The sequence below is a fragment of the Notolepis coatsorum genome (assembly GCF_963971535.1).
Source record: "Notolepis coatsorum genome assembly, chromosome: 14".
Taxonomy (NCBI): domain Eukaryota; kingdom Metazoa; phylum Chordata; class Actinopteri; order Aulopiformes; family Paralepididae; genus Notolepis; species Notolepis coatsorum.
Genome location: NC_140178.1, coordinates 98,499,362 through 98,521,478, shown reverse-complemented (window position 1 = coordinate 98,521,478; position 22,117 = coordinate 98,499,362). Strand labels below are relative to the sequence as shown.

The 22,117-nt window shown below is 42.6% G+C and overlaps 2 protein-coding genes across 2 annotated transcripts in view; both read right to left on the bottom strand.

The window, feature by feature from the left end:
* The window catches only part of utp18 (UTP18 small subunit processome component), a 36,373-nt gene extending 23,213 nt beyond the window's left edge, over nucleotides 1-13,160 (bottom strand). Inside the window, exons 1-6 of the mRNA XM_084329407.1 lie at nucleotides 12,820-13,160; nucleotides 9,096-9,238; nucleotides 8,819-8,914; nucleotides 6,566-6,636; nucleotides 6,362-6,471; nucleotides 1,333-1,458 (exon numbers count right to left, since the gene is read on the bottom strand). Coding sequence (XP_084185533.1) covers nucleotides 1,333-1,458; nucleotides 6,362-6,471; nucleotides 6,566-6,636; nucleotides 8,819-8,914; nucleotides 9,096-9,238; nucleotides 12,820-13,044 — 771 coding nt within the window. The 5' untranslated portion in view covers nucleotides 13,045-13,160. The remainder of the gene's footprint in view (nucleotides 1-1,332; nucleotides 1,459-6,361; nucleotides 6,472-6,565; nucleotides 6,637-8,818; nucleotides 8,915-9,095; nucleotides 9,239-12,819) is intronic.
* A 7,983-nt stretch (nucleotides 13,161-21,143) lies between these two features.
* Nucleotides 21,144-22,117, bottom strand: part of LOC311240329 (WAS/WASL-interacting protein family member 2-like) — a 40,149-nt gene continuing 39,175 nt past the window's right edge. Inside the window, exon 8 of the mRNA XM_084328908.1 lies at nucleotides 21,144-21,569. Within this exon, the coding sequence (XP_084185034.1) occupies nucleotides 21,529-21,569 (41 nt within the window). The 3' untranslated portion in view covers nucleotides 21,144-21,528. The remainder of the gene's footprint in view (nucleotides 21,570-22,117) is intronic.

Here is a 22,117-nt window from a genome sequence, read left to right as displayed (position 1 = left end):
TGCTGGCTAAGTAGCGTGAGCTAACGTTAGCTTCTAGCCACAATGCTATATTGTTATAATGGCATACTCCATTGACGTTAGCATGCAGCTAACAATGCTACCGATCGTTTTTTAGACTAAACTATCCGCTCTTGGTGGTCACTTGTGTTGATGTTAGTTTTGTTTCATCAACAAATGACAGGCAGAACACACAGTGAATGTATCTGTTTTGTTTATTGCACTTTTATTAGGCTTTGCTGAAAAATAATTGCTGCATTGAGTAAATAGGCAAGATGGTGGCGCGGCATAGGCGCCTGCCTTATTGACATTTTCTTTGCTGGAGCTTCCAGGAAGTGTATTGGCACATTCGTTCTGATTGGTTGAAATTGCCTTCATGTTTGTCACCTACTGCCACCTACTGCTTTGGCAGTGTACTACATCAGTGTGCTCGGGTGACAAAAACGAGAAAAAAAAACGAAAGTGTGACTCGAGGCGCACGACGTCGCGGCGATACGCATATGAAAACAATACGAAGATGATACGAAAGGTGTAACCGCCGCCTAATACAATTGGCAGTATTAGAGGGTGGGAAAGCTGGCGGGGTGGGTCCGGGTTGTTGTAAACAGCGACTCCTACAGTTCGGTCGGGGCGCCTGCTCAGCGTGGCTAGGATCTAAGGGGGGTAGTGTGATCCTTCCACACGTTACACCCTCTCAGTGAGAGTCCGCGCTGCCAGGTGAAAAGAAGTGGTTGATTGGCTAGACGTGTGTCGGAGGAAGCATGTGATAGCCTCCACTCTCCCAGACCGACTGTGGGGGGTAAGTGCGCAGCGACCAGGAAAGGGGATTGGGAATTGGCATAACGACTAACATTGGGATGGGAGAAAATCGGAGGAAAGAGGAGGGGGAAAAAGATCAAAAAAAAAGAAGAAAAAAAAAAGTGTAGTATACTAGACAAGAGGGAGCCTTTTCCAGAAATAAATATATATATTACAGTCCCGTCTCTTGGGTCTTTGGAAAGACCAGACGAGGTCAGAGGAGTTTGATAATATTTACCGAGGATGGCCAGATGATGTTGATATTTAAACATTTCAAAACATAATACATAATTATGCAATTTATTTTGTTTTTAAAAATAACAATGTTGAAACTTTTTACAACTGAAATAATTTTCTTTTGTTATTACAGAGTTAAAAACCATTGGATACCGATACCAAATTCCAGGAACCGGTATCGGTTCAAATGTGAACGGTACCCAACCCCAATCATTCCAAGTCAAGCTGTCAAACTGCCTCGTGGCCGTCAGTCAACAGTCTATGCTCCGAACACACTGGTACAGTGAAACCTCAATGTACCTGGAAGAGAGAGATTGATTGGTCGAGGCCTGCTGTCATGACGACCTGTGCCGACGGGTGGAACTGGACTGTGGTGAGTCGGTCTTCTGAGGGGCGGGCATTGTTGGCATGGAGACACCTCTTCATCTGAGGGAGATACACAAAGATGAATACACACACGTATGTACTCACAGACAGATGGAGACACACACACACTACACACACATACACAGACAGATGGAGACACACACACACACACGCACACATGTACACCCAGACAGACATGATGACAGAGGCAGCCCTGCTCTAGCCTCCATATAAAACAGACATGATGACAGAGGCAGCCCTGCTCTAACCTCCAAATGAAACAGACATGATGACTGAGGAAGCCCTGCTCTAGCCTCCAAATGAAACAGACATGATGACTGAGGCAGCCCTGCTCTAACCTCCAAATGAAACAGACATGATGACTGAGGCAGCCCTGCTCTAGCCTCCAAATGAAACACACATGATGACAGAGGAAGCCGTGCTCTAGCCTCCATGTAAAACAGACATGATGACTGAGGAAGCCCTGCTCTAACCTCCAAATGAAACAGACATGATGACAGAGGAAGCCCTGCTCTAACCTCCAAATGAAACGGACATGATGACAGAGGCAGCCCTGCTCTAACCTCCAAATGAAACAGACATGATGACAGAGGAAGCCCTGCTCTGACCTCCAAATGAAACAGACATGATGACAGAGGAAGCCCTGCTCTAGCCTCCAAATGAAACAGACATGATGACTGAGGCAGCCCTGCTCTAGCCTCCAAATGAAACAGACATGATGACAGAGGAAGCCCTGCTCTAGCCTCCAAATGAAACAGACATGATGACAGAGGAAGCCCTGCTCTAACCTCCAAATGAAACAGACATGATGACTGAGGCAGACATTTCACTAGCATTTGCCCCTAAAAATAGATTTGTGTGAACCGGAAAAATTATTTAACACATTCAGTGCCATTCATGTGTTAACACGTTTCTGGGCCGATTTTTTTTTTTCGATTTTAATGGCCTATTCAATGTATGTTTCCTATAAAAGACATACTGGTTGGGGTGGACGGTATGGTCTAAAATGTATATCACGGTATAATTTGAAGCATAGACGGTAACGGTATATATCACGGTATCAGTGTTTCCGTTCGAATAATTTTTTTTGCCTGATAGGCAGGCTATATAAAGAATGACATCCTCAAGGCATGTAGATTTATAATATTTTAACTTAAAACTAGGCTACTTTTGCGTATAAAGTCATTATATTCCAAATAAAATAAGTCCAGAGTCCGTGCTGCTCCCATTGCAAACAGCCGGGCTGGATGCTGGATTTTGCTAGAAGCATATGTAGCTGCAGAGCCGCAGAGCCAGCAGCGCTTTCAGGTCTGGTCACAGCTTTCAGCCGTTGGGTGGGGGGGGCGCTGTTGAGCGGACCTGACCTGAAAGCGCCGCTGGCTCTGCGGCTCTGCAGCTGCATGCTATTCGCAAATCCACTGCTGCCGCCGTCCTCCCGGCTCCCGCTGCAGCCGTCGTTATCATAACACTACACGCATATCATAATGTTTACAGCAAACTGTAGTTGATCACCAGGTATGTTTTATTAACGTAGAATAATTCATATAAGAAAAACGATAGGGACATCTCTTACCTTTCTCCACTGGTTAAAAATGCCAGGAACTGAAATTGAAACTTGCTGTGCGCCGCGGTGATATGTGTTTATTATGAAATGACAATTGCGTGTTGACACGCCCACTGCGCGAAGCCTCCTAAATAACTTTTTCCAGTTTGCACATATCTATTATCTATGACTAATTCTATCTATTTTTAGGGGCAAATACGATTGAAATAGTCGCGCTGTGGTTACATGATGTCATTGCTATTTTAGAGCTGCTCTACCGGTTACACGGTATAGTCAAAATCCATACCGTAGAGCAAATTAATACCGTTTATACCGTATACCGTTTATACCGTCCACCCCTACATACTGGGACTCCGAAGGTGCAGTACCGGCCGCATCCTACAAGACGGCAGTATCGAGCACCCTTTGAAACATTGTGTCTTGGGCTGCGCATCGATTATATGGGTCCGGGCGGACTTTTCTTTGTCGGGCAAGTGGAGCGGTTGTCCCGATCGGATTGAGAAGAATCAAGTACTCCCGATCCGTGTTTTGTGATGGATTATGTTGGTGACACGATGGACATAATTACTTGGAATGGCGATCAGATAATTGGAATATTCTTTTTGGGGCACATCCTAGTCAAGGTAAGGGCTATACGATATCAATCTTGCGTTTGATCCGAGCATGCCTTCATTGCGATCTGAAAGTGTTACTGTAACGTTACTCCACAACGTATGCCGTTGGTGGCGCTCAGAGCATCAAAAAACGTAATACCTATCATATGAATTTGATTTTTTTTATTGTAGCGTGTGTAGGGACGAAATGCCAATGCATTTAGTATAATACACGTTGCATGCTATTACCGGCCTCCCATGAATTACCCTAGACCGCTCTAAAACCATACTTATATTCACCACGGTATAAAACGGGAACGTATGGATGGAACAATTCTTTCTTTTTTGCATCTTGACCAGAAGAAACTCAGTGTCAAATGACCATAGTATTGTATCCATAGCTATAATATAGAATATAGTTATAGCTCTACAAACAAGGTGAAGGACTCCTATCGTTTACAGCGTGGCACTGAATAGATGGGCCCCGGAAACAACGCGGCACCCAAAGTGTTAAGAGCACAGTGTGCGAGTAATGGTTTTGCGTAGTGGGCGTGTCAACACGCAATTGTCATTTCATAATATACACAGAGCTGCGCAGACCTTCTATTTTATGACATGACATCTAGCTATTCAGCCCTGCATTTAACAGCTCTGTGACAACTTATCTCACGAGTCACGCTGTTTCTATGTGTAAGGAAAACTCCACGAGCAATAGGGATGGGTATCGTTAGGATTTTATCGATACTACTACTCTTATCGATACTGCTTAACGGTTCGGTACTTTATCGATACTCTTATCGGTTCTTTTTGGTTCTTTTTTTGCAAGAAAAAAAGACAATTAATTAAGAACAGAATCAACATTGCTTTATTATTTATAAATACAACTTTATAAATAAGTATTATAAATAAATATAATTTCTTCAGCAACAGCAGCAGCAATGTTCTTTTATATAACTTTATAAATAAATATAATAAATTAATATAATTTCTTCAGCAACAGCAGCAACAATGTTTTAAATGTGTCTGACTCTGAATTATAGACTTTTTATAATAAACAACAAATGCAAAAGGCTAACAGAACTGTGACACTGGTTCACCCTATCCTCTGTCATCCTTCCTCTAGCTGCTAGGGAGAAAGGACTTTGGGTGGTGGAGGGAGGTGGAGGGAGGATGTGTGGTGGCCCTGGGCTCACTGGCCTGGGACATAGTGGCTGACGCCTCAGCTTGACGATCTATAAAAAGTTTAGATTGTAGTATTTGTAGCTAAACAATTGTTTTGTTTATTAGCCTATTTGTAATAATTCGTTATTAGCCTAGGCAACTCCGTATCTTGGCTTACGGTTACGGCTGCAGTGGATGCAGATGGAACACTGCGCGCAAGGCAGTCGAATACGCGCATTTCTGCACACTAATATCATGTTTTGCCAACAGATGTTTTGATAAATTGATTTGCTCGTATTGCCACCCTTACTGGCAAATGTTTTGTTGCACTTGTGGCAACGTGCATTGTCGGCATTGACCCTTGTAAAGTATATCCATACTTTAGAACGCTTCGCTCTATCCGCCATGATCACGACTCAGTGCATGCAGAGCTGCTGTCTGTGTGCAGAGCGCTATAGCACGGGGCGTCGGGGACTTTCATTAAGGAGTACCCGTATGTAGTACCCGGATGTCTATGTGTAGCACTAGCGAGCGACTCGCGAGGAGTGTGTGTAATAATTGACTCGCTGGCTGCGGCTCGCTTCTCGTGCAGAGACAGAGAGGATCGTTCGCAACTTTTAAATAATAATAATAATAATAATAATAATAATTTCTCTAGAGTATCGATAGCAGTACCGAGGACGTCAGAGCTTATAAATACTCGGGTATTTTCTAATATAGTACCGGTTCCCGTTTAAAACCGGGGTCCGGGGGGCATCCCTAACGAGCAACAGGGCCAATGGTCTAAAATGCTTTACATCCTTGTTGCGGTAAAAATCTCTCTCTCTCCCTCTCCCTCTCTCTCTCCTCTCTGTCGTCACGCTGTTTCTATGTGTAAGGAAAAGCTTTGCATCCTCTCTCTCTCTTGATTCTTCATTCAAAAGGAAGATATTGATGGACATTAGCTATAGTATATAGCTCAGCAGCTGTAACAGAATAATTCTATTATTTACGTTTCAACAGCGTCAAAATATTAATTTAAATTATAATGAATTAAAGAATTGTATAAAGAACTTTCCATGTCTGTCATCTAATAATATATTCCATTACCTTTCCTATCGGTAACAAAGTCAAAATGTTGGTATCGTGACAACACTACAACATACAAAAGCAGCTGGACAACCTATATCCTTTGAGTCTAGTAGGCATGGCCCAATGTGTGATTTTGGTGGTATGTGCTATTGCACAGATGTTTGTCCCTTAGTATGCACACTCACACACACAGTATAATATCATATGCATGTAATAAATTGTTTGTTTATAAACTCGGTTACTTGAAAATGTTTCACTGTGCTCCTAAATTTCTTTGTGTGCGCCTAATTTTTTTTTATTAGGTTAGCGTAGCCTCCATGTGAAACAGACATGAGAGACAGCCCTGCTCTAGCCTCCATGTGAAACAGACATGATGACAGAGACAGCCCTGCTCTAGCCTCCATGTGAAACAGACATGATGACAGAGACAGCCCTGCTCTAGCCTCCATGTGAAACAGACATGATGACAGAGACAGCCCTGCTCTAGCCTCCATGTGAAACAGACGAGGCAGCATTGCTTTAGCCTCTATGTAAAACAGACGGGTCTACAAACCCGTAGGATTGCAGCAGGCAGACTGTCAGAGGAAGCTACAAAGTTTCCCGTCTTCCTCAGCAGGTCGTCATCCTCCTCCTCTTCGTCATCATCATCGTCGTCATCCTTAGCTGACAAACAGAGACAGACAGATCATTCGTCATATGAACTCAACTCTAAAACGACAACTCTTTACTCCACAGACAAATGTGGCCTTTTTTCTACCTTTCTTCTTGCTCTTTTTCTTGACTTTGGTCTCCGCCCAGGATGGATTTCCACCCATAGACTTCTGAAACCTGAGAGGTGGGAGAGAAAGAAAGAGGGAGAGAAAGAAAGATACAAATTCACAAATTTGTTTTAGTTTGTGTGTGTGTATCTACTTACTGCTCCTTCATCCTCTGCTGTAGTTTGTGTGTGTGTGTGTGTGTGTGTGTGTGTGTTAGAGCTGTCCCCGAAGCCTGTTTTTGGGCTTCGAACTTCGCCAGGGTTTTTCGAACGGACGTTCGAACATTAGTTTTTAAATCATGCTAAAAATGTGCTCCTAAATAATTATTCTGGTTCAGTACTGTCGAGTCTTGACTTTAGGCACATAGCGCACATTTACGCATAACGTAGCGCATATGCACATATTGCTGCGGTTAGTTACTAGTCACAGGAGGCTTCAATATCATTTGGATGGTAATCCATTTTGTGAATACATTTTTTATTTATTTTTTTTTTATTATCTCCCCCCCCCCCCCCCCCCCCCCTCCTTTTTCCGATATTTCTCCCATGCCACTGTTTAGTCGTTATGCCAATTCCCAACCCCCTTCCTGGTTGTTGCGCACTCCCCCCTACTGTTGGTCCGGGAGGCCGGAGACTGTCACATGCTTTCCTCCGACGCATGTGCAGCCAGCCGGCAGCCAGCCTGGCAGCGCAGATTCTCACCGGGAGAGTGTAACGTGTGGAAGGTCACACTACCTCCCTCCAGATCCTTCCCTCGCTGAGCAGGCGCCCCGACCGAACTGTAGGGGTCGCTGTCCACAACGCCCAGGACCCACCCATCAGCTTTCCCACCCCTAACACTTCCAATTGTGTTAGTATGAACGACCAGCCGAGCTGATAGCAACGCCGAGAGCTGGATTCGAACCCAGCGTCTCCAGCGTTGATGGCGAGCGCCTTGCCCACTACACCACCTAGCCGCCCTCAGTGAATACATTTGTTGAAACAACATCTTTGTTGGCCGACGGCTCCTGCTATCTTAACGTTAGCAAGCTAAAGGGCTGCGCTCTGCATAGCTTAACACATTGGCCGCCAGCCATTGAACCCATCTTTGGGCCCCGTCTGCCAGCGCTGTAAGCTTATGGAGATGTTTACCTTCTTTGCAGGGCTATAACTTTTTAAATATTATAGCTATATCAACATTACTATGGCCCATTCAACATCAGGTATCTATCGTTCCGGATGTGGGAACGTTATATTTTTTCATTCATACATTGACGTGTTAATACCGTCGTGAATATAAGTATGTTTTTAGAGTTTTCTGCAGTAATTCCTAAAACGCGAGTTATAGGCCCGACACATATGATACGTTGATCAGACTGATTGCAAACAAAGAAATGGACAATCGAGCTGAAAATAACGTTAGATTCCTCTTACCGTTCACCGATGAGACTGGAGGAAAAATATTCCAATTATTTGATGTCGATCTGCTAGATCAATTTCCCGTTTGTATGACGCAATAAACGCCGAAATCATATTGATTATTGCGTTTCGAAAGCGATCCCAATGTACTCGAGTGTGTATCTAGACCCACACTACAAGATATTACTGCCGGAGGATTCTCCCAGATGCACCGAGCGCCACTTCCGGTTTGGCTTGGAGTGTAACTCGCCCGAAATCCACCGGGGGCGGTATTGAGGCGTTGCAATATCAGACCAGAGTCCGGCTGCATCCGGGAGGGAGGCTGGATGAATTATGAATGCCATGGCGAAAAAATGAAATATTGATCCCAAAAACGAGATTACTCGTTCCTGGCGCTCAACGCATGGCAGCCAATAACGAGTATACTCGTTGTTGGTGCACAAAGTGTTAATTAACGTGCATAACATACCTGTGTAATGTTTTCCATTCGGAAACGTTGCATTATGAAATAAGACGGGTGATTGATTCATTTCCTGATAAGGTGACACCTCCTCATCCCGACTAAACTGTTGTTGTCCTGTGTTCGCGCGTGACTTTCAAATGATTGTAAACACAACACAGTAGTGTGATATTCTGATATATATCACATTCTGATATACAATTTTCATGTAAAATACATTTAAAAAAATTAAACAGACATTTAAAAATTTAAAACAAATAAAAAAGCGGAGGTTCGAACCCATTACGGTAATTAAGATTCGAACGGCAACATAACAAACGAACGTCCGAACGTTCTGGCTCAGCCCTAGTGTGTGTGTGTGTGTGTGTGGTGTGTGTGTTTCTGTATCTACTCACTGCTCCTTCATCCTCTGCTGTAGTTTGCGTTTAGTCATGGTTGACTCCGCCGTTCCTTTGGTCAGGTCTTTACGGAAACGTCGACTCATGTCCACTCTGGAGATGGGAGAGTGGGAAAGAGAGAGTGGGAGAGAGAGAGTAATTTACAATAATGTAAAGTGTCAACTGCTCTTCCTCTCAGGAAAAACGAATATTCTCTCTCACTGCTGAGAAATGTAATGCTTATTACACACATCAAACATACAATATTCACATTCACACACAAAGCCTTTCTTACTCTTCCTCTTGTGCATCATCCTCATCCTCCCATGCAGCTTTTCTGATCACATTTTTTTTCCTTTTCTTCTTATTTTTTTTTGGTTCGCTGGGATCATCGTCGTCATCATCAGCCAATAGCGTTCCACTCTGCTTGCCTCCGTCCTGGTGATTGGCAGGAGAGAAGGATAGAGGCGGGGTTAAAACAGATATATACTGTAGATGCCCAGAGATGCTGTGTAGAGTTTAAAGACCCCTCCAGATGTATTTAACTATCATCTGATTCTGAGCAGGGATGGGCAAAACACACAAAACGTTGCTACCATGTAACATCTTGGATAAAAGCGTCAGCTAAATAAATGACTAAATGTAAATGTAACATATCCTGTCTCTCTTTCTTCATCTTTCTTTTCTGTTCTCCCAGCTGTTGACTGTTGTGCTACCTGGCTAGCTAGCGAGCTGTACCCAGCATGCCGTTCAGCGGTGTAACAGTTAATAGGGTCACCTAACACTACAGTGTATGTATGTAGAGCTGCCGCGATTACCGCATTACCGCGGTATCGCTGTTACATCACGGCCACCGCAGAGTAGGCTGAATACCGCGTCACCGCTGTTTTTTATAATAATAATAATAAATTACCCTCCTCTCGTTGGGCTTGCGGCTCTGCAGATATACCCTACTCCTCTATCGAGGTTCCAAGCGACCCTATTGGGTACCAGAAAAGTCACGTGAAACATTGCAGACCACTGATTGGTCAGAAGAGAGACGCGTCACACGTTGTAGCGTCATGCAGTGTGTTACCACCAATCGGCAAGCGCGTATTAGTTTTTTACGTCCTGAATGTCAGCTCATCACAACACGGCTAATAACGTTAGCTTTAACTCTCCGCCGGAGTGGACTACCATCGCTCCTCAGGAGTACTAAACGAGACATAATGATTTTACTGTCTGCAACGAATGTTATAATAAAAGCCCTTCGTTCTATACACTTGTCTGATTGAAAACTTTATTAACAGACCGCAGAATGGGACAACTCAGCACGCTCTGAGCAAAGAAAGGAACTGAGATATGAATAGAGTATTGCTTGCCTTGCTATGGTCCGGTAAATACGCTGATGTTATTGAACGTATAACTATATAATGTTAATAATGCCACAAAACGAATGCCTTTATTATAAAGTAGTAACTTTATAGTAATAATAATAAGAAAGGGTCGGGGGGGTTAGGGGTAACCACCCCTGCCCGCGACACTGAGTGAACTGCGCACGACCAGAGGGGAAACTTCGAATCCGTGTTTCACTTTCAATAACTAATGCGTGCTTGCCGAATCCCAAACAATATTCATGCTGCAAAGTCATCCTCTAAAGATAGACATTTAGACTAGAGGCAGGCTATATGCTATAAAGAGTAGACTACTACTAAAAAAAAAAATGCATTCAAACTTTATTTTTTTATTTTTTGTGTGCATGCGGTAATAACCGCGGCTGTAGGAAATATTTTGCAAATCTATATGTATGTGCTGGTAAAAACAAGGGAAAGTAAAAATGTTTAGACAAATGTTATCGAGAGAGAGAGAGAGAGAGAGAGAGAGAGAGAGAGAGAGAGAGAGAGAGAGAGAGAGACAGACAGACAGAGCGGGGGGGGGGAATACATTCTGCAAAGGACGCCGGGTCTGGGAATCGAATCCGGGTCAGCCGCATCGCAAAGCAGCGCGTTACATGGTTCGCCACTTGGGCGCCCCGATTGAAAACTTTATTAACAGATTGTAGAATGGGTACAAACAGTACGGCTCAATACACACAATTGTTAAAGGGATGCAGACCAGAGAAAGACTTTCGTCTTGTTTACATCAGGGTCCCCCATTTTCAATTCATGATGAATTCTCATTCAATCATTCGATCCTAATTGAACTACAAAGGACTGTTCTCTGTGTCTGTGTCCGCTCTCTGACCGGGGTGTGCCGTTCTGGATAAAGTGGCTCCAGCAAACATTACAAACATACATTATATCTACAATCAAAGATCAAAACAGACGCAAACTGCCAATTTATGTGACAAGAGCTGCTACTAACCGTCTGTATCATAATCTACCCTATTGTTAATTTTATTTCACCATTTATGTTGGACCTACAAATTTTGTGCTATAGATACAATTTTATGTAGTCGTTTTTTTTGTTTTGTTTTTTTACAATACACCAACAAAGCTTTTAGAAAGGTTTAGAATAAAAGTATTGCTTTTCCTTCAAAAAAGATTATTGATGTTGGCGAGTCCTAAATTAATGTTGTTATTTACATGCATTTATACAACGGCATGCAAATTTCTCTATTCTGATTGGCTGAAACAGTCCATTTACACGTATGTATCCTTCATAATCCACGCTCCTGGTCCCAGGACCCGCCCACCACCGAATCACATCACTCCGCCGGATCACTCCGTCGGAAAAAACAAGATGGCGGACAATAATCTTTAACAAATGGATATGTTGATAGCGTCATAACGACTAAATATAAAGCGATTCTGTCAAGGGGAACGTGTTAGTATTTTAAACAATGTTGGATGATGTAATTGATGGGTCTTGACTCAATCTAGAACAAAAGAAAAATCGCGGATTGATTGATAGATTAATTGATTGATTTAAATTTCTTCCTTCCTACTTTCTTGCAGCGTTCTCTCTCACACTGTCCGACGCTGGCGTACCCACAAACACACACACACACATACACACACACACACACACACACACACACATACACACACACACACTGTGACACACACACACACACACACACACACGCACACACACACACACACACTCCTGTCTGCAACAGCAGGGGAGTCAGACTGAGAGAGAAGCAGCGCTGTTTTAAGTGAGCATGGTCTATTGAATTGATTGATTGGTTGATTGCTAATTTTATTACTGTACCCCTGGTTTCCAACTGGTTAAGTTTAGGCTAAAAGAAATAAATAAAAAAATAGGGCGAAGAAAACGTTTTTTTCCTATAGGGCAAAGAAAACGTTTTAATAAATTTTCAATCAATCATTCCAATAATACACAGTTGGATGTGTTAGTTGGTTGGATGCACTTCAAGCTGCTTCCACATGAGGCAACTTCTCTCAATCATTCCAATAATACACAGTTGGATGTGTTAGTTTGGTTGGATGCACTTCAAGCTGCTTCCACATGGAGTTGTGGGAACTACTTTTTCTGGCGGATGGTTTTTTCAATAAATCTTCGATTAATGTGTGTTTATTGTATAGAAATAAGGTTGGATGAATCTGGCAGTTGTATAAAAGCTTTACACCACGTGCAGTCGTGATTTGTGACCAATAAACCATGCCTAGGGGGGTCTAACGACCCTCGGCTGCGCCTCGGGCCTAACAACCACCCCTAGGCATGGTTTATTGGTCACAAACCACTCCTGCGTGTGATGTAATGCTTAAGTATCCCCTCCCGACCCTAGTTCCCATTTCCCCATGTTATGTGGAATGCACCTGGTTGGACAAATGACATGAAGGTGCTCTAGTGACATCTAGTGGCCGAATGTTATCTATAGCACCTTTAATTATAATGCATTGATTCAATTTGTTTACGTTATCTATATAGCCATGTAGAACTTTGACTGGCGGACTTGTATCAGAGTACTATTTCATCTGGGTATTTCTACTTTTATTTTAGATAAAGTCACTTGAGTGTACTTCCACCACTGGCTGGCAAACACTCCACTTGGCTAATAACAAGTCTGTTACCTCCACCAGCCTGTCGAGCAGCTCGTCTTCAGCTCCAAACACCAGATCTTCTAACAGTTTGATTTGCGCGTCCCTTTCTCCCAGGACAGCCAGTTTCTTCACGTTTCTCTGCCGTTTTTGGTCCTCCGTTACCGGATCAAACGGTGCCTCAGCTTCTCTCTTCTTTGGTGCATTTCTCTTCTCCTCCTCCACGGTGACCGATAACTTTATTAAGGATTCCTCCATTCTTTCTTTTTCTTTTTCAAAACCCCGAAAGAAAACAGTTGTCAAACGGGACGAAAATACAGTCACTAGTACGGTGTGACGATGTCAACGTTTTTGCATCCAACTTGCCGCATGTGTGTTTTTGCAGATGACATCACAAGCATCCGGGTTCTGTGACATCTGAACCCGGAAATAATTCGTTCTTTTTGAGAGCGCCATCAAGCGTCCGAGGAAAGAAATGCATGGGTATCCTGTGTACCGTGTCCAATGTTATGTTGTGTTTTTTGTTTTATTTTTGATGAATGACCCCTAGTCTTCCTGGCGTCCACACCTCACACACAAATAATATAGAATACAAACACAGAATGTAATTAGTAATACAATTAAAATAAGGAGAAAGATACAATGAATGGTTGTATTCATTCACATTCCCCCAAAAACTCATATCTGAAAAGGTAACTGAAATAAAATATATTAAAAAAATATATATATAATGAAATAAAATAAGACAAGATAAAAATATAAAATAGTTAACCAAGATGGGCATGAGGTCCATCCGTATTTTTAGGTTGGGGGTCCAGTCAATTATTGGACATAATTCTATGGGGGGAAGGTAAGGGTTGGGTTTATTTGAATGGAAGCAAATATGGACCAGCTAGCCTAGCCGTTGGTCACATCTCCTGAAGTTTTCTACAGCTAGTGGTCCATATCCGCTTCCATTCATTCATGCTAAGCTGGGCTAGCTTGCATCCGGATAGCTTTCTACTGAACGCACAGAGAGGAAATTATTATAATAAATGAACTTCTTGTCTTCATGTCTGGATAAACTGATGAATTGCATAGCCTTGGTCAGAGGTTCTCAACCTTTTTCATGTGAAGGACCCCCCCATTTGATAAGGTTTTGTTTCAGGGCCCCCTGGGCCCCTTAGAAGATTCTTTGTTAGGAGATTTGAGTGGGGCACTCCATTGCTGACTAAAATGTCAGTGAGATCTAACTATTCCCCATTTTCCACTACCTCAAGAGCAACTACCCCCAGAACTACCTCAAGAAGAACTACCCCCACATTGAAAACCACTGGCCTATAGGTTCCTATACTGTATACTGTGGGTTATAGGGCTGGTGAAAGTACACTTTTGAAGCTGTCTGACTGACACACCACTGTGAACAAGGTTGACACTTTAAACACACACCGCACATCAGTTATTTACACATTGAGTTTTTAATCTCTGATGTTTTAGCTGAATTGGTACAACAGCTGGAAATGAAAGGACTGACGGGGTTAAGCTCCTGGGATTAGAGAGAATCCAAAGAGTGTATATTTCAGTGTAGTATTACCCATGTGCTCAAGAGTCTAATAAGAGAGAGGAATAACATCAAAAAAGTTTTTGCTTCGAAGGACCACATACTCTAAATACGAAAGAGATACATGTGTGAGAGACAGAGAGAGAGAGAGAGAGAAAGAACCATGGAGAGTGTTATCTCTGTTAATACAGCTCCCTGTGAAGTCCACCGTAGAACCTCAAATGAGAAATACAGGGAAAGAAAGTGTAAAAAGAGAAGGACAGTCTCCTCATAGCCTGAACACTTGTTATTTAGTCCCAACAAGCCTTAAACATGAATCTATATTAGACTAATTGTAAGCACTATCACCTGGAGGACTGACTGCAGACTAACAGAGTGTGTTTACATGCTAACGGTATTCTGGATACTACCTTGTATGCCAAGTTAAGGTCTTATTTGGGATAAGATGCTAATAGCTTAATATTGAACCCTTTCACGGTGACAATACAGAAGGTTAACCATTTCACTGCCACATGACAAAGGGTTAACCCTTTCACTACCACACTACAGGTTAACCCTTTCACTGCCACACTACAGACGGTTAAAAAAATGTCAGCCGCTATTTGGCATCACAGGTAGTTTTGCATCATGTCAAGTGAAAAAAATAATAACTTTGTTTAAAGAACAAATTGATTTGACTTAATTTCTCCTTTCATTTACATGGTTGTGGGCTTTATTTGTGAATAAATGAAAAATACCACATTATTATCAGACGTGTTTCCAACAGTGTATCACCGTCAATATCACCACAAAATCGGATATTGGTAGTGGCCTAAAAAATGACATATCGGTGCGTCCCTAAGAAATACACTGCAGAAACCTGCGATATAAGATGTGGCATATCGTATTTAGGTCCCTCATAATCTGGATTTGTGTCATCATAAACAGTTTGTTTATGTTTTACACCTGTGCAATTAAGCACATTTTATTATGAATTTGGCTTCCAACGATTATGAAAACACGATAATTGACTTTTAGCCAGGTTATGGTCAGGTCATATTCAATGAATGCATGTTTCCAAAGTCAATGAGAAATCGTGTTAAATAATCATCTCAATATTAACCAAAATAATTGTTATATTAATGTTTACATGCGCCAGCACTCAAACATCCCAAATATGACTCAATATTGACACAAATGTAAACACACTCATTGTAAGCGCTAACTGTATTGTTATCTAGGAGAAATAGAAAGCTTTTCAACAATTAACACATTTTCATCATCTTATTTTCTTTTTTATACAAGTCCTGAATCAACATTTCTTACAGCAAATGTGTAATAAGGCAAAATACCAGCGATGGAAGGAGGGAGAGGAGGAGTAGGAGAGGAAGAGGGGGGTTAAGAGACCGTTAAGGGAGGGTTGCTGTTGCCATGGCTACAGCCAGTAGGAAAATAATCTCGATAACACTGAAACAACATTGACGTTTTCACTTCATTTAGTCTTCAGATCAAAATGGATGTTTTATCAGTAGTATTACGGTACTACCAAGCCTCCTGATTTAGATACAAAAAATAAAACATTTAACATAGGTCTAATATCACAGTGCAGATAGATAATGTAGAGATTCTGTCTAGATAATACATCACGCCATAGTCTAAGTAAAAGGTGCAAATATAGCAGAGGATTAAAGGATTAAGTAAAACATCCTCGACTGAGTGTGTTTGTGTTTAGATGTGGCTTGGTGAACCATCCAGACAGAAGCTGTCTTTTACATCAACCCAGGGGCAAGAGCCTGGTCCCAAACCAAACCCCAAGCCTCTGCTTGTCACTTTCTGCCTGGTCCCAAACCAAACCCCAAGCCTCTGCTTGTCACTTTCTGCCTGGTCCCAAACCAAACCCCAAGCCTCTGCTTGTCACTTTCTGCCTGGTCCGTCATCAAATAAATGCATGGCAAAAATAGCCAAGACTTGGTAGTATCTAGTAAGTATGGATTTAGTAGTGTGCACTTGGAGCCAAGGCTTAGTAGTATGGATTTAGTAGTATGAACTTGGAGCCAAGGCTTAGTAGTATGGATTTAGTAGTATGGACTTGGAGCCAAGGCTTAGTAGTAAGGATTTAGTAGTATGGACTTGGAGCCAAGGCTTAGTAGTAAGGATTTAGTAGTATGGACTTGGAGCCAAGGCTTAGTAGTAAGGATTTAGTAGTGTGAACTTGGAGCCAAGGCTTAGTAGTAAGGATTTAGTAGTGTGAACTTGGAGCCCAGGCTTAGTAGTAAGGATTTAGTAGTATGAACTTGGAGACAAGCTGAGGAATGAGACCTGGAGTGTAAAGTCACCTCGCCAAATTCAGGGTAGGGAGGAATCTCAGGGCCCAGCCTGGATGATGGGTTGTTGGGTTGTTTAAGAAGGGCCTTTAGATCAGGTGGTGAAGACATTAAATGATCCCCCTGACATGACAGGCTACCCTGCAGGAAATCAACACAAGTAGCCCAGTCATCCATCTTAGGTCCCCAACCCATTACTTTAAGAACCAGGGTCACAAGACAATTTGTTTTCATGAAAAATCAACATGACAAAATGATGTGCTCCCAATAGAACCTGATAAAAAAACAATCTTGATTGTGATCAGTATTTCTGGCCATGTTTACTATGAGCAGCTATAAGTATGACCATAGATTTCCATAATAGTTCACTAGTAGTACTTTACTCCCCGGCGCTGCCACATAGCTGTACTATCGATTAGCGTCGTAACCAACATCATCGTGCATTAAACGACATTGGATCCACATCGTTTAACAGATTTCTCAGAATAAAGCCCACCTACACCGACCTCATCACCCAGTTCAGACTCTTCTCTGAAAATGGTCAGGTTACTCTCACAGGACATGATGTGATGTACAATTAGGGCCCCAAGCAGTCGATTAGTCGACTGATCAGTCAGGTTGGTCTTAGACTTTGTTAGTCGATTATTCTATTCTTATGTTTAACAAGTTATTATTTCCTGATTTGGAGAGAGGTACCTCGTGCATTATTGCATGTGGATAATTCTACATTTTACAGATTTGTCAATAATCAACAAATCAATTAGTCGACAAATCCTATGCATTTTATGCCTTATTAGCTCTGTTCAGCCTGGCTGGGGCTAGCCATGGTCAAGCATGGTATGGTTGGGGTTGTGTCTCCATTAGCTATGTTAAAGTGGCTGTAAATGGTATTTATTTGTTAAAATATGTGTTAAGTAGCTCTACATTCTGATATATATAGTGTTTGGGTCTCCCAGTCCCTCCACTCTACAGTAAACAAAAAGGTTTAAAACACATTTTCTGGTATCCCTTCCCACTTTATCCAATCAGGAGAGAACCCTAAATATTTTGAAAGAAGACCAAGAAGAAATCTTGCCAAGACAAATTTGCTTACTGCACTGGTAGATTATTATACTTGTTTTAAGGACACATTTTCTTAAAACTAGTTTTTATTTCTTATTTTTGTCAGACCATTTTTGCAGTGTGGAGTTCTCTCCTCTGATTGGATAAAGTGGGAAGGGATACCAGAAAATGTATTTTCCCTTTACTGCAGAGCAGAGTGACTGGGAGACCCAACACTATATATATAAGTGATGGCTGTCTGAGCCATTATTTTAACATGTATACCACTTATTTAACAAAAACTAAAATAAATACCCCTTACAGCACCTTTAAAATGTGTTTCAGCTAGACAGAGATGAGGAGAGGGAGTGTGCAACTGTACCCATTTCAATTAGCAGGAATTCCTTTTTACTGCCATTTGGCCAATGATTAAACCCCATGATTTCATCTCAAAGCCTGTTTACAACAGTGTTGGTGAGGTCACTGGGGCGGGGGGGCTTTAAAGGGAAATTCCACCCTAAGACAGAAATATCAATATCTATGAACACAGACAACAGTCTCCCTACGCTGGAGACCAGAGCATCAGGACTTTGAATTTGTTGGACTTGGTCCAGTGACATGAATGAATTAGTGACCGACTTTGTGTTGCTCACAGAATCTTTGTTTGAGTCATCACATCCAAAGCAGTTTAATGATGTTAAATGTAGTGCTTACAGCACAGAATCAGAAAAGACGCACCCATATCACAGTAAAATCACCAGGGTTACCGTCATAGTGTCCCAGTGTCTCCAGAATATTCATCTCTTGATGACAACGTCACTAGAGTCTCATCTCTCTGGTATTTAGCTTAGGGAGATACTTCGTCAAAACCACGGTGTACAATATCATAGACATAATGCGTGAGTTGTACTTCAGGGTGGATTTTCCTGGGAGAAAAATAAACTACCCGTCACTTGTGAAACATGCAGCGAACACCTTGGCTCTTGGTCATAATCATAAAAAAAATTATGAAAAAAAAACACACTTGTTTAGACAGGCCTTTGGTCATACATAGGCACTCTTTCTTGTCCTCACTGTTCCTATAGTTTTGTTTTTAATTAGTGACTGATGATTTTATCTAAATTTTTTTTTTAACTGCCGTCTGTTGTTGTTGTCCTTTAGTTCTGATTTTGTTTTTATATACTAAGCTGTAGTGTAAAGCACCCTGTGCATTCGTGCTGTGAAGGGTGCTATATAAATAAAAGTCATTCATTCATTCATCCATCATAAAACATGGCATGAGGACAACTGTCATGCTTTTAACACAGTTGAGACTGAGCAAAGAAAGATAACATGCATCAGTCTTTTCTCAGAGAAGAGGGAGGGAGGGGGGGAGGGAGGGAGGGAAGGTCCCCTTGCTGCAGGATCCCACACACCAACACATCATCATCATCATCATCACACAGACGGAAGACTTGATCATTAACCCGCGATTGTCTCGCTCACATCCTTCCCTTCCACCACCCCTATTCCACAAACATGGTACACCCCGGGTCCCGTCACTCCACCACACCCAGGGAGAGACCACCAGGGTCTCAGCACGCAGGGAGGGTGGGTTGGTGAAGTTAGCTCGGGGAGAGTTTTCAAAGTTCAGTTCTGCCTCTCTTGGCACTTACGGAGACGACCTCCTTAAAGAAGTCCCATTCAGATTGTTCCCAATAGAATATCCCTTAAAAAAAATGTATATACAGGAGAGCGATGCCAATAGCCAGATCCCACCTCCTGTGGGTGTGTCTTCAACCAGAGCTGTATCTCTGAGACAGTGGCGTCAGATAGGAAGCCAGAATGACACGAGGACGAGGTCCAGCTGTAGGCAGTGACACGTCCACAGCATGGCTTCTCTCCCAGCGGAGGCCGTTCTGGAACAGCTTCATGGCGATGTCGTCCCATCCTGGTCTTTGAAGGGCTCTGCTTCGGTTGACAAAATGGGTTCCAGTGGATACCGTCATAGTAGTTACCATAGCGACGGGTAGAGTGTTAATGTTCCCGGATGCGGTACGCCTGTCGTCTGGTCGCTGTGGCAACCACAGGATTGCGGTTTAGGGATGAGGCATCAGTCAAGAAGATTATTCACTATTTGACCTCCGTCAGTGAAAGGCGCAAAGTCTTGAAACCGCCCAATGTCCGAATAAGTGTGCACTTGGTTAGTCATATTGGTTCACGTGTCGCCCAATATGTATTAGGAGGACAAGATCATTTCTGCACACAGTGAGAGAACTGCACACGCAAAGAAAAAGAACGTCTGCCCCAAAGCAGGAGAATATTTAAGCTCAGTTTTGTAACCCTCCAGCAAAGATATCCCTGCTTTCCAAAAACAATCTCTGCATTTAGATCACCTTTGACCTCTGGCTTACAGTGTTAACAGCGTCTAACATGGTGGCTTCACCATCTACCTTCAAGGAGGTTGCCTCCCATTATGAAGAGCCCTCATTTACTCCCCTCTCCAGAACTAAGATCCTAAACAACTAGTATGTTTTTTTTTTATATATTTGCATCTAACCAGGGCAGGTTGATTAAGAGCTAAATCATATTTACTCATATTTAATCATATAACGACGGCCTGGCAAAAGGTAAATATGGCTTTTCCAATCTAGAACTTGGGGCTCTAACTCCCCCCCAAACGAGCTGGCAGGCCAGAGAGGTAGACTCTTCCCACGCCTGGCGCCTAACAGTTCTCTTCAGCTAGAGCGCTCTTCAAAAAGCCAGATACGAATGTGTGTCGCATTTCAAAAGTGAAAATAGGGTCTAATTCCAGGAAAAACGTACAGTTGAGACTAGAAGTGGTCTTGGATCAGTTCAGGAAAGTGGACGAGAGAACAGCGGAGGCAGCATTCAGGAGGCTTTTTCGTTGTGAATCAAATTATTCCCCCCCCCCCCCCCCCCCCAATATGTTCAGCTAGCTTCCCGATATGTAGGGCTACCATGGGTTACCATGAAGATTACCGTAGCAACGGCAGAGTCAACGCTCCGGGGGTGAGGAACTTTGGACCTCCGGTGTCCGTGGCGATAACATCACGCATGATCGAATAAGCAAACGCGAGCGAGATGAGGGGGAAAAAGGCGACACAGTGTGTACAGTTTCCAAGGGTTTTAAACATGCTTTAAAGTTGCCATTTTGGAGCCACGGCTATACCGTCCCGGGCCAGCGCAGGACCAAGGGTCTGTTAAAAGTCACCTTTCCTCTGAAATGTCAATGTTCCATCCTTTTTAAAAATAACCATTCCTTTAAAAAAATTATAAACAGTTCCCATCTTTTGAAATCACTCAGTCTTCTGTTCTTTTTAAAGTCATCAGTTCTAGAATTCCTCTTTTCCTCCCAGACAGTTCTTCTTCCTCTGTTCCGGGTCTCTTGCTCTGCAGTTCTGCAGACGTGGACGGTTGAGGGAACACCAGCTGTCCATCATGCCCCCCCCCCCCCCCCCCCCCACCGGCAGACAGGGGGTGAGTGTCGATGAAGTGGAGATGGAATGGAGATGGTTAATGATGATGGCTTGAAGCTGGCTGCTGTAGGGTCAACAAAAGAAGTGTGTGTGTGTGTGTGTGTGTCGGAGTGCGTGTCTGAATCAGTAAGAATGACTGGAGAACGAGGGTTTCCTGTATCTGCATCTGTGTGTTTATCCATCTGTGTGTTAGAGCATGTACAGTTGACATGTGTCCCTATAGTTGCACTGTGTCTGTGAGTGTGTTTATGTAATTGTATACACTGTATGTTTGCGTACATACGTGCCTCTGTGTATGTGTATGTGTGTGTGTGTGTGTGTGTGCATAAGCCCCAGTGTGGTTTCCTGTCCAGGTGTTGCTGTCCTGGCATTGGCTGGTTCACCTCCCGACAGGTGGCAGAGGAGGCGCTCCCCTCATAACTTAAACACACAAACAAACAAACAAACAAACAAACACACAAACAAACAAACAAACAAACACACAAACGTACACACAAACATAGAGGTCAGTTGAATCAGTAGAAGTGTTTCAGCATTTAGGTCAATTTAATAAAAAAATATAAGAAAAAGTCCCAATCTGTAATCCGTATGCTTTGCTAGGGTAGATCTTGTTAAAGTGTGTATACCTCTGTTAGCTTTGCTAGGGTAGATCTTGTTAAAGTGTGTTTACCTCTGTTAGCTTTGCTAGGGTAGATCTTGTTAAAGTGTGTTTACCTCTGTTAGCTTTGCTAGGGTAGATCTTGTTAAAGTGTGTATACCTCTGTTAGCTTTGCTAGGGTAGATCTTGTTAAAGTGTGTATACCTCTGTTAGCTTTGCTAGGGTAGATCTTGTTAAAGTGTGTTTACCTCTGTTAGCTTTGCTAGGGTAGATCTTGTTAAAGTGTGTATACCTCTGTTAGCTTTGCTAGGGTAGATCTTGTTAAAGTGTGTTTACCTCTGTTAGCTTTGCTAGGGTAGATCTTGTTAAA